General features: G+C 41.1%; 1 protein-coding gene across 1 annotated transcript in view; it reads left to right on the forward strand.

Annotated features, from left to right (window-relative positions):
• Positions 1–1,504: 1,504 nt before the first annotated feature.
• Positions 1,505–12,390, forward strand: part of LOC306711860 (low density lipoprotein receptor adapter protein 1) — a gene marked incomplete at both ends in the record, with an annotated part of 32,769 nt that continues 21,883 nt past the window's right edge. The window contains one exon of the mRNA XM_079180922.1: positions 1,505–1,589. Within this exon, the coding sequence (XP_079037048.1) occupies positions 1,505–1,589 (85 nt within the window). The remainder of the gene's footprint in view (positions 1,590–12,390) is intronic.

Raw genomic sequence — 12,390 nt, forward strand, 5'->3', positions numbered from 1 at the left:
ATTTTGCCTTAACGGTAGAGTTTTACAGTAAAGGTACAGATGGGAAACTTCAGAGTAATGCAAAGGTCATACAAAGGAAATTGAACTGGGGATGTTGCAGATTATGTTCATCATTTTACCCAATGGTTCATAATCTGTTTGGCATGTGACCTCTAAAATATCTTCTTGTGAACCTGTTTAACCGACTCCAAGTCTGGTTCAACAATCTGCGCACCTCTGTGCCGACAGCTCTGGCCAGAGGCATCATGTTTACGGCTTGTCTGTCCGTCCATCCGGCAAATCTTGACCATTTCACACAAATGTCTAGTAGGATAACATGATGAGTTTTGGACAGACGTGGATGTAAACTGCAACTTGACTGGCCGTAACTCTAGATTTACTTTGTGCTATTTGAATATTTTTCTGAAGTGAAATGATCCAATAATTCTCAAGAAGAAAAAGAAAGATTCTCGGAAAACCTAAAAAGATGAATATGACTTTGTGCGGCTGAATTAGTTTTTTTTCTACTTTCCTCTAATGGTAACCATCTTCAAGACCCTTTGTAGGTGTCCTGATCCTCAGTTTTGGAACCGTTGTCTTAGGTTACCAGGATGCCCATAATTATTTATTATCAAAACTGATGATTCAAGAATCAATTTATAGTTTATTTTGTTAAAACAATAACCTACAGCTACTAGTAGTGCTACTGATATCCCCAAATATTACCATGCTAAAGATGGCTGTAATAACTGGTTGTAATCAAAAGAGGGCGCCAACATACAAAGAAATATTCAAGCATTCCCCTAAAAAGAAACCTAGTTTTATAGTTGTTAGATTATCATTTGTACCAAAAATATATTGTGTTATTTAAACATTGTTTTTTAGCAATTAACATATATGTGACTAAGCCTGAAAAAGAGCGAATAAAGGGATCACAAATGAATCCTATATATTGAGTTCTGTCATGTATTAAAACAATAACAGCGTATAGTGTTTCTTAACAATACACAACCCTTCAAACAACAGTGCTTCCATCACAGGTCAATAAACCACAGACAGTCCTTCGAGGGGGAAAAAAAAAAGTGCAATAGTAAGCTCATTAGCCATAAACTCATTAGTTTGAGTCCATCACACTGCAACAACACCGCGCTGGTATCTCCGTGAGGACGCTCCTTTAAACTGGAGCACCTTGGACTGAGCTGACTGGGACACGCCCTTCACTTTAGAGACGGTGCAGTAGGTGCGTGCATGTGCATGCTTGCCCTCAGCTGGTTGCCAGTCTCTGTGAGGGGGGGACAGAAACCGAGAGCGATTCAGGGTGGGAACTTATATCAGTCTTCTCTCTCTCTCTCTCTCTCTCTCTCTCTCTCTCTCTCTCTCTCTCTCTCTCTCTCTCTCTCTCACTCTCTCTTTGCCTGTTTCCTCTCTTTTGGCGCATCCTCTCGGTCGAGCCCAGCCTGCTGTATCTACCTCCCTGGGACACTGGGGGATCCACCTGCCGCCCGGAGATCCGACACACCTCGGGATGGATGCACTGAAATCCGCCGGCAGAGCGATTATCAAGAGCCCCGGAGTTCCGCGGCACACATGGGGAACTTCAAAGCACGAAAGTGAGTCGGGCAACGTTTGGATTCGGATACAATGTTGTAAAGATCTGGGCGACGTAGCAAAGGAAGCAGGACAATGTGTGCCTCTGGCTGTATAGTGATGGACAGTTGTGTGTCCGTACCCGGAGAGCTTTTGTTTGTCTTGTTGCCAATTGTAGCTGTACTGAGATGTACTGAGGGTGCAGAACACTGTTCAATTACGCGCTGTTAAGACTATTGTGTAGTTCAGTCTTAGTTGTAATTGCTTTAATTACTTCCTTCTGGCTCGTCCCACTGCCAACTGTCCTGTACCAAAAACAACTGGGGGTAGCTCTAGCATGAATTAAAACGAGCTTATTCCAACTGATTCCGGAAATTGGATGAATAATCGAGTACAAAAGTTGTTATGTTTGATCCATCGTTATGTTTAATCAAGGTAAAAATGCCCAATATTTCTGCTTCCAGCTTCTCAGATGTGAGTGTTTATATATATATATATATATAATATTTAATATTATTGGGGTTTGGACTTTTGGTTGGACAAAACAAGACATTTGAAAGCATCAAAAATCGTTTTTCTCTTTGTTTCACATTTCATAGAGAATACAATAAATAAATGACAAATCAGTTGATAACTAAAATGATCCTTTGTTGCAGCACTGAAATTGAATACAATAAATACAAATAATCTGGCAATTTGTACCTAATCCTACATAAATACTGAGTTATAGACTCCGGTATAGGTAGTGAATACATGTAAAGAATGTAATTGGGGAGTCTACAGTCATTAATTAGTTTGGTTGTTACTGTCTTTATCTCCCTAACACAAAACAATGAAGCGGATCCTCTGCATAAACAATACAATAACAATAGCTATTTCCCAAATGATTCAGAAAGTGTTGGTGTGAAAGGTTGCTCCCCAGTCGCCACAGTGTGGAGTACATGAGGTTAGGAGTGCCGAGTGAAGGGTCAGAGCAACAAACCTCCTCACACCGTTGGTGACGGGCTGCTGCTGCCTGCAGCTCTGCTGTCTCCCCGATGTGTGAAGTGTTCGTCTTGACTGCTCCCTCCCTGCAGCTACATCGCCTGTGAGCTTCTCGCTGCCATAAATGCTAGCATGCTGTTGCTGTTTCATTTTTTTTGTTGTTGCCTTATCGTGGATTCGTGCGTCGTGAATAATCGGCAGCCCGTGCCAGCTTTAATTAAATGTGGCTGATTCATTTCCCATCCGGGAAGATGTGCTTGGTATCTTCACTCTCTATGTTCTACATAAATTATTGAATATTGAGTGTCAAGAGTAAGTCCTTGGGATTTAAAAGTTTTCTCATTGGATTAGGGCCATAATGATGATGGTATAGATGTTGGCTGGCTGTTGGACTAAAACTTATGCTCTTGGTTTTTGCGCAAACATTGATGGATGGAGATTGTTATTATCTCCCTCAACACATTCTTCATCATTACCGTGGTGACTTTACGACGACAGAAGCTGCCAAACAAGCCATCAACACGTGATCCTGAAAGACATTGTCGGTGTCACATTATTAGGAGGAGCCTCTGCGTTGTGCTTTTCTTCTCTTATTGTTGTTTTTCGTCAGAAAAGGCCGACTGATGTTGTCGGAGCAGAATCCAGCTGTGACTCAGCGCCTGGTGACGGAAGCGGTTTGTGTCTTCAGAGCCACCGGAGGAATCAGGCTGGAAAAATGTAAACATAGCGCTCACAAACCGTACAGGGTGACTGCTGCTGATGTCCAGCAGCTACTCAGCGGGACATTTGGGAGAGAGGACAGCGTCTGTATGCCAGCATGTGGCGGTGCGTCAAAGCTGCCAGTCGGAATGCAAATGAGGCAACGTTGCAGCTGCTTGGCTCATCCACGCAAATTAGGTGTGATCAAAGATGAATTATTGGTGTCCTGTCTATGGATGAGAGGACCGGTCACCTTAGTTAAATAACCACATCTATTGATATACAGTGAATCTGTGGGAAATTCTGACTGTAACTGTGTCTTATTAGGTTGTTTCATAGAGAAATGATGTAGAGACTTTGTCATATGATAGATTTGAACTGCCATCAGGGACTTCTGTTGAAAGTTCACGTGGTCAAGCATTAGTATTTAAATGACACTGTAGTGCAGAGGTGAGTTGAGACGGAAGCATATGATTGGACGATGATGACTTGGGTATTGTATTTTTACTAGGTCGGCCCAAGTAACACATCCAATACAGCACAAGACTGAATTCTATGCAGTGAGGTTAACGTAAAGGCTGCAGCAGCAAGGTGGAAATGTATAGAAACTAAATGCGTGTGTTGATTGCCAGTATAATGGATCCATCACTTAACTATCAGCCCTTATGCACAAAAAAAGAGTTGATAAACTGGAAAACACTGCAAATGTGCCGATTCTATGTTGTTGAGCAGGTTCTTCTTAAGTCAAATGAGTCTTAAAAAAAAAGATTAGTTTCCCTTTTTGTGGAGCAAAAGAGGCTCCAGCCACAGTAGTAATCAGATCAGCACTCCCTCCCTGCATTTGCTTCACATACATCATGTGACCAAATGGATATTAAAGTCCCAACTGAACATATTGTTGTTGCTTTGGTACTTTGCGAAATTGCTGAGAAAATATATTCAGGAAGCGAAGAGGAGGTGAGGAGACGAGTGTTTGTCTCACACACACACACACACACACACACACACACAACAGTTTTTATTTCAGGCTTGAACGGGAAAATAACTTCTGAAATGCAGCGCTGATGAAGCCTGGGATTAAAACAGAAAACACTTTTCTTCCTGCAGCGTTGCAGCTTTCTCTCTCGTGCAGTAGTTGCCAAACATTATGCCAGCATGGTCTCTTTTTGTGAGGGTCCTGCAAGCCCGTATACATCTCTAAGGATCATTTACGTTACGGCCACATATGTCGATGATCCGTCAATATATTAAGTTACACTCGTAAAGAGACACCCTTTTCCACAAGTAAAGAAACGGGCTGAATAGCTAAACCTTCACTCTACCTCACTCACATTATAAGATCTATTTATGGAGATGCATGAAGCCGGTCTTCAGTTCTTTAGCCAACAGAGAACCGACACGCACCGCACTTCCCCATCGCCCCTCGTGGCCGACCGTTGTCATCTGTTGAGGTCACAGCCACTGGCAGGAGGGAAGAGGACACAGCATGTGCCTGGAGTACAAGCCTTCCCTTTGGATCACATCATGCCGAAGCGGCGCAGACCTTTCTGTATCTCAGGATACACACACGCACATTTGCCCTTGGCACCAAGGATGTGCGTGCTGTACAGGCTGCATCAGTTTAAAACGGTGTAGCTGTGGGACAGACTGAGTTGAATCCAGTAAGGCTGCATCCTTCAGTCTAGGATTGTTTCTTTTAGTGGTGTGGAGAGGAAAATGTCAGAATGTGCACTTTGTATTGTATTTAGTGGACTCAACTTCGACTGGTTGGAAACTCTGGCAGTGAATACAGCCTGCAGTTCCAATAAAGCTGACAGGGGCTCGACTGAATGACACGCAGGAGTCAGCGGTGTCAGTTGGCACTGACCCTCGAGGAGCAATTATCTCTTAATGGCTCGTTAAGGCTCGGTAACCGGTGAGTCAGGGACACACCAGCGAAGAGGAGAAAGAGCAGAAGCAACGGGAGGGAATGGTGGGAATATGCAGGATAATGATAGAGGGAATGTCAGCAGTACATTGGGAATGAGAGGGATGAATGTTGGGGTTAGTGTATAGCACATTACAGCTAATGCCTCAGCTTTTAATGTGATTTAACAAAAAAAATATATTATTATTGATTGACCTACCAATTTTTATTTGGTATTATTTTGCTTTAAAAATGACTAAACCGTCTAGTCAATTATCCAAGTAGTTGCAGATTATCTTTAAAGCTGATCGATTAATCAACCACTGTACTATTTGTTTCAACTCTTCTCGCCTTAACCACTGAAAATCAAAAAGATCTTTGTTTCCTCTGGATAACACTAAAAGTTTGCTGTGAAAAAGTTTACAGTGGAACTCATTTGCATAATATTTGCATCGCCTGAATGCTATGCTTTCAGCGGCTAGGTCCTGGATTTATTTAACATCGTGTCTGCAGGAAAGGTTGAATTTGCATACAGTGCATGACCTTTTACAGCAATGCCCTTTTTTACAGTCACACACACAAAATGTACCAAGAGCAGACAAACAGAAGAGAATAAGCAACGAAAAGCAAGATTTAAGTTACAAAGAGTATACCGGTTTCTTCTTTTCATTTTTATAACAACATCAACCACATTGGAGACACAAAACTCAAAACTAAGGAAATAGCTGAGATGTTTTTTTAACCTGGTGGTCCAGCATTTCCAGTTTAAAGGAGAAACACTCAATATGGGCTCTTAGCTGAGCCTCAGTGTATCCGATGGCGATTTAACGAAGCAGATTCCCCACCTATACGCTGCATAATTCATGCTCGCACACTCATCAGTCTCACCAGTCGCAGACTGAGGATAGATAAGACGATGAAGGCCCGCTAATGGGTTTTCATGGAACGGGCTTTGAAATAAGAAATCAATTAAACAGGTTATCGTGGAAGATGTAAGTTATTTAAACCCATTGTGTATTCCTCAAGGTCCTTAGAATGCATGGCTCCTCAAAAAGCTCACAATTATCATGAGATAATCAGAATTTGGTCTTAAAATAGATTTAATAAACATTTTCCCTTCAAAAAAGTACTTCACAGCCATCTCTCTTTTCTGCATATAGTTTGGCAAAATTACTCAGGTAACGTGATGTTAAAATGCAGTTTCATTTAGTTGTATGGATAATAGTGGCGGTGATTTTGTGTGAGCGCGTGACCTTTTTGACTCTCTCCACTTTGCTGGGAAGAGAACTGCATGAGCTAAATCCCCCCCAACAGTGCGATTAGTTGGATTATTGTCAAAAGCACAGCGACAGCTCTGCACACACTTTTGTCTGCTTCCTGCTCTTACTCTTTTTTATTCTTATTTTTTTCCCACACTTGGTTTTTAATTTTTGTCCACATTTTCAGTGACAGTCTTTCTTCATTATTTACAAAGGGGATTTTGGGCTGACACAGCATTAAATGGATTTAGTCACATTAAACATGCTTGGAACAAGTCAAGTGAAGCTCTGGTTTGTTTGGGCAGATGAGAACAAGGCTGTTTAACTTGACCGCACTTGATGCTCCTCCCGTCACTCTTGTCTCCTCATGTTTTAATCCTGCGCTCGCTTTGGGTATTTTGAAATTGAATAATGTCTCATTCTTTTCCTGTCCTGTCTGGGTTTAATCAAAGCTTAGTGGGAGTCCTTCTGAGCTTTATTCCACACATATCATGTCTGTATTAATGCCTTAAATCCCCAATGTGCCGAGGAGAGTCACCTTAATTCTTCCTTGTGGTTTAAGGATAGCAGGACGCTTTGGAATGAAGGATCTAACAAGATGTGCGTGTGTTTGTGCGGCTGTGACTATATTATCAGGGGGTTTGGTTAAATCTGTTAAAGCCTATTTTTCATGTAGTTTGAGAGGTCACTGCAAATGTTACTTAAAATGTGTCTCTCAGAACAACAACTTCCATATTGATTTTGTTGTGTCTTAGTTGAAATTGAGTTATTGGAGGAGTGTTTTCGGCCTAACACTCATGTATACTGAATTCAACTTTTCATGATAGGTATTTTTTTTGAAGCAGCGAGTATATTTTCTTCACTGTTGCACTCCACAAATATAGATTTTTAAAGCCTCGGCCTCACGTTATTAAAAACTGCTCCACATCATATTCTTTATTGATTTTCTTTGCGAGACCCTTGAGAGTTGTGTTATGGCAAGTGTATAACATTATGTCAAAGCCCCCAAGTGTATATATATATTGTGTGCTGTAAGTGCTGTTTGGTAACTCATCTGTTTTTCATTTAAAGTCTTCTTGGTTATCTAAGCCTACGTTTTTTCACTTAACCAGTTGTAACATTGACAGCTGAGGGCATCCTTCACGATACAGTCTAAACACAGATTAAGTACACGTCTGGCTTCTTGTTTCACCTCCACAGACACAAACAGCTGTAATCAAACCACAGTTTTAGTGTGCTGTATGCAGCTCATTATTATTCTGCTCTGTGCAGTCTCTCTGGAGTGTTTTTAGCACCAACAAGGTTCCCCGGCCCGAAGTCAAGTGAATTATGCAACACAAGGAAACTGAGAGACCCTATCTTGGGAGAGCTGCTGCAACAACACACACGCACGCACACACACACACACACACACACCATCCAGCTTCCTGTTCAGCGTGTAGAGTAAAGTCCTAACACCCGAGGCCTCTTTCTGTTTGATTTCCATGGCAGGTGTCTGTGAAGTGGGAAATGCTGTCACTTCGGTGTAAGAGTCTTTCTGAGCACATTTTCTATTGTCATTCTGTCAGTGTGTGAGATTGTGAGTGTGTGTGTGTGTGTGAGTGTGTGCGCATTTCAGCTGAACCTGCTTCTCCACTGGAGAGCTAAATCCCATCTCCGTGTTCTGTTCCTCTGAAAAATTCAAACTCCCATCACCATTTCTGACACATCATGTCCCCAGCTGAGCTCAGCACCAAGAGCCGAGGTACCTACTCCTAAATATAACTCCGTACCGTCTAAGTGAAAATGGAAAACTTTTGTATTGCTGTGTAGAGACAGCGTGTGTGTGTGTGCTATTAGGGTTGAAACAAAGCACAAAAAGCCCAGCAGAAGTTATCTTGATGCGCTGAAAGATTTGAGATGAGCTCTAGATGTTCAAACCAGCAGAGTGCAGTGAATTACCTTTTAACAGTTTCCTTTTGAATGATTGTACGATTAACTAAATATTAATTATGAAGCATATGATGATGGACGGAAACATCTAAGCAAATTGCTGCTGCTCTTTAGTTGCCTTGATTATTATGAATTATTCAATGCTAGATAAAGCCAAGTGCCCATTAAAGGCGAGATGGAATATCAGGTCTCTGTCAAAGAATCTGAACATAATTTTAGTAATTTACATATATTAGCCATGAAGGCAATGTCAGTTTGTTGGTCAGTCTGTCCACCACATTGGTCCAGACTGAATACCTCAACACCTATCAAATCGCCATGTTGAGAGCTGTTGAGAGACAATCTAAATGCTCCTTATCTCATATCATGCAGTAAAGGCAAAAATATACAAATACAATATATATGCATGAGTTTGAATGGGCCATATCCAAACTGTAGGGCACAGCTCAAACACTCACATTGATTTCCCCTTCATCCCCCTTGATACTCCAGGAGGTATCTGGCTGTGTCAGACCAGCATCCATCACTCAGCTGGAAGGATCTAAAGTGATCTACCGCATGAGAGGGGATTCCTGTGGGAAGCCCTCATCTGTGAACAGGGGCACAGATGAACTGTCTCGAATGAGATTAGCAGCTCTTGAAGGTGACTTGTTTTGCTTTGCTGTGATAAAGGATGGGAAAGCTAATGATTGCACTGGAAAAGTGGTGTTTTCCTAGGACTCGGCTTGAGATCAGGACCGGGAGACCTTGGGATTTATTTATTTTTCTTTTACAAGTCGCAGCCCTACCCTTGAATAGAAAACAAAATATTAAAAAGAAAGCTATTGTTCCATGAAAGGATTTCTGTCGAGGGAGCTATTTATAGTTGATGAAGATGTTGAAATGGGAGCCAGCAGACTCCAGGGGGAAAGATCTGTATCAGCAAAGAGGGAATCATGCCCTGTTTGAATTGCTAATGAAAACAATCCTTCTATGGTTCAGAGCAATTATGCTTTATGAATAAATAGCCGCGAGGAAAGATTTCCTTCAGTATCTGCATCGTTAATGTGGTTACGTTATTTTGGCATGAATTTTACTCTTTCTCTCATAAATTTGTACTGTACTCTAACTCTACCAATTTATTTTTGATTTTGTCCTCAGTGGTGGCTAAAATTCACATTTCTACCTATAGAAACAGCTTTGTAAATATTAAAGCAATAACTGTAGGATGAAATATGCATACTGGTCATTGGGTAGAAAAATTGCCCTTGGTTATTCATACCGAGACCGCTTTAAACTTGAAAACATAAACATTACAAATGGGCCCCCTTCGTATTTCCTGTTGCAGTGTTTGTTATTACAGCTGCTGACAGGAAGTAGCTAACTCAGACCAAAGCTGTTGCCCTAGAAACAGAATGTCTCAAATGTCTTCATTTAACAGAGAGCAGCAGTCTACATGTTAGACATAGACAAACAATAACGGCTCAATAAAAAATTGTCCAAGGTACTTTCAATGGACATTTACTGTGCGCGTCACCTCCCTATGTGGTGCCCTTTTGTCAATGATAAACTAAAACTGTCAGGAGATTGTAAACAGTCTGTGTAACGAACAATCTCTCCTCTGGCAGTGTTGTGTTTGATTAATTGGCTCATGGTGACGCATACAAGTGAGCATTTAAATGGCTTTACACAAGATTTTCTGAATAAAGCCCTTATTTAACAGAATGGGCCAGCAAGCCGGCAGACCTCAACACTTCTATGGTTCAGGTTTTGTTAAAATTAGGCAACTAAAAATACTTGTTTATGGTTAAAAGAGAGGCGGTGGGGGAATAACGGAGTCATATTCACTGCTGGTAAGCTGCTGGTCCCATACGATGGCGAATCAGAGTTGGAGGAACCGTAGGGCCGGGTATAGGGGTGAGGGTGGGTAGGATTAGGTAGTGGATGGAGGTATGTGAGAGTAAAATACAGATGAAGGGGTGTGGTCGGGTTTAGTCAAGCGAAGGAGAGTGGTTGAGATTAGGGTACTGGTGGGGAGGGGTAGCCAGGGCAGGCCAGGGAATTGTGAGCCATGGAGCCCCTCGGGAGAACCAATACCATAACGTACACTATAAGATAACTACATACTCAAATATAACCCATTCGACCACGTTCAGAATGAGACAGAATATATAATGAAAATAAAATAAATAATTCAGTCCACTTCAAATATGATATAAAAGTGCAAGTGACCTGTTGATTAAGGTTCATTTTCCACAGGCTGATACAGGCTTGAGCAATAAGAGTTATTGTATCAATCTTATTATTTTAGAAGTCTGTCTCTCTGGGTCAGGGTGCTGCTGTGTCTGAAATTGGAGTGAAGGGAATGGGTGCTATCCTTCTGAGTAAAGAAGATACGTTTGTCTCATCCTGTCTAATCAACGATATGCAGATCCTGTGGAGGACAGTTCCTGATCGGGGGGTTGAAGCCTTTAGAAAGACATTGAAGACATGATAGGAAAGTCTTTCATCAAGTTGTGATTGTGTTTTTATCATTTTTAATAACTTACTTATCACATTGCGTCTTTCATGCTTCCAGGCACACTTAACAGTTGAATGCTGATTCTCTTTCATGTAAAAACGACACAGCTCCGTTAACGTTGCCTCCATTTTTTGCTGTAGTTTAAGAAAAAGCTTTGACATTTGTGCTACATTTTAAGCTGCAGCTAGGAGCCAGTTAGCTGAGGTTAGCAAAGTCTAGAAACATGGGAAAACACTTTGGACAGATTCAACAAAGCTATTTAGGCTACTACTCATGTTTGATGTCTCTGTTAAAAAAATACTAATTTTTATACTCAGTCATATTCCCAGTCTGTCCAGAACAACTCCCAATTTGCAGAATCTGTGTTTGATCAGCCATGCATATACTAGATAACTCATATCATAATCATTATTAACAACAGATTGGGTGTTTGGAGTGAAGCAAATTAATGAGGGGTTTTGGGGGAAAAGGGGATTATGTTGGAACGATCCACAACAGCACGGATTTACTCAAGGACCTCTGGGGCAACTATTTGATTCATGAACCTGAATTATTTTACCTCTGTGATATTTCCCGTCAGTGAAAATGAAATGAAAGCTGGATAACAGAAGCTTCATGACTTCAATGTGTGTGTTTACAAGTATACAGAAATCAAATAAAATCTCTTTATAAGGATTGGAATCATCCATTTTATTGGTTTTGCTGACATTCGTCTTCGTCCGACAGCTTTTGAATGCAGAAAATGAAAAGCCTCACAATAACATGAGACTTCTATCAAATCTCTGTAAAAAAAACTAGAAGCTTTTCATGGCACAACCCACAAAAAGGTGGCTGTACTGGAGTTAGTGTTCATAAAGGAACAAGGCACCACAATATTTTTTCTCCCATGAAAAGCAATGTGGTCATATGATTTCCACTCGTTTCCTACGAGTGATGTAGAAGAATACACCATTGAGTAAAGTAGACCGTTTTTTGATCATATTTGCAGTCCACTGTTTCTGAGTTGCTTTACAAAAAGGAGGTTGAATGATTTTTGAAGTGTTGGTCATACAAAGCAAGCAGTGTGAAGATGTCACTTTTGGATATAGTAAATTGTAACGGGCATTTTCACCCGCTTCTGTTATCATCCCATTAAATCACTGTTATCAGATGTCATTGGGAGCATAGATTTAAGGTGGTGTGGCCCAGCTCTACCTCCTAATTGGCTCAGTCGGCCGTTATCACCTATTGGTAAATCACTGATAACTGACGAGAGATCCAAGCCGGCGACGTCAAGCACATAGTTATTACGATGGGAGCAAAGGAGGAATTCAGGTGACGTAGTATAAAGAGCAACAAAGTCTGTGTATGGAGGAGGTCTGTGTGGATGGATGGGTCAAGCAAACACGACTTAAATCCAGACGACCGTTGTTCGAGTACCCAACCCGTGTGAAACCAAAAGTCAACAAGTTTTTTTTTCATTATTTGTCTTATATATACGTAATAAATGTACTAATCTTAACCAAACCATGCTCTGAACCTAACCAAGTAGTTTCATCTGAATT

This window comes from Pholis gunnellus (genome assembly GCF_910591455.1).
Source record: "Pholis gunnellus genome assembly, chromosome: 19".
Taxonomy (NCBI): domain Eukaryota; kingdom Metazoa; phylum Chordata; class Actinopteri; order Perciformes; family Pholidae; genus Pholis; species Pholis gunnellus.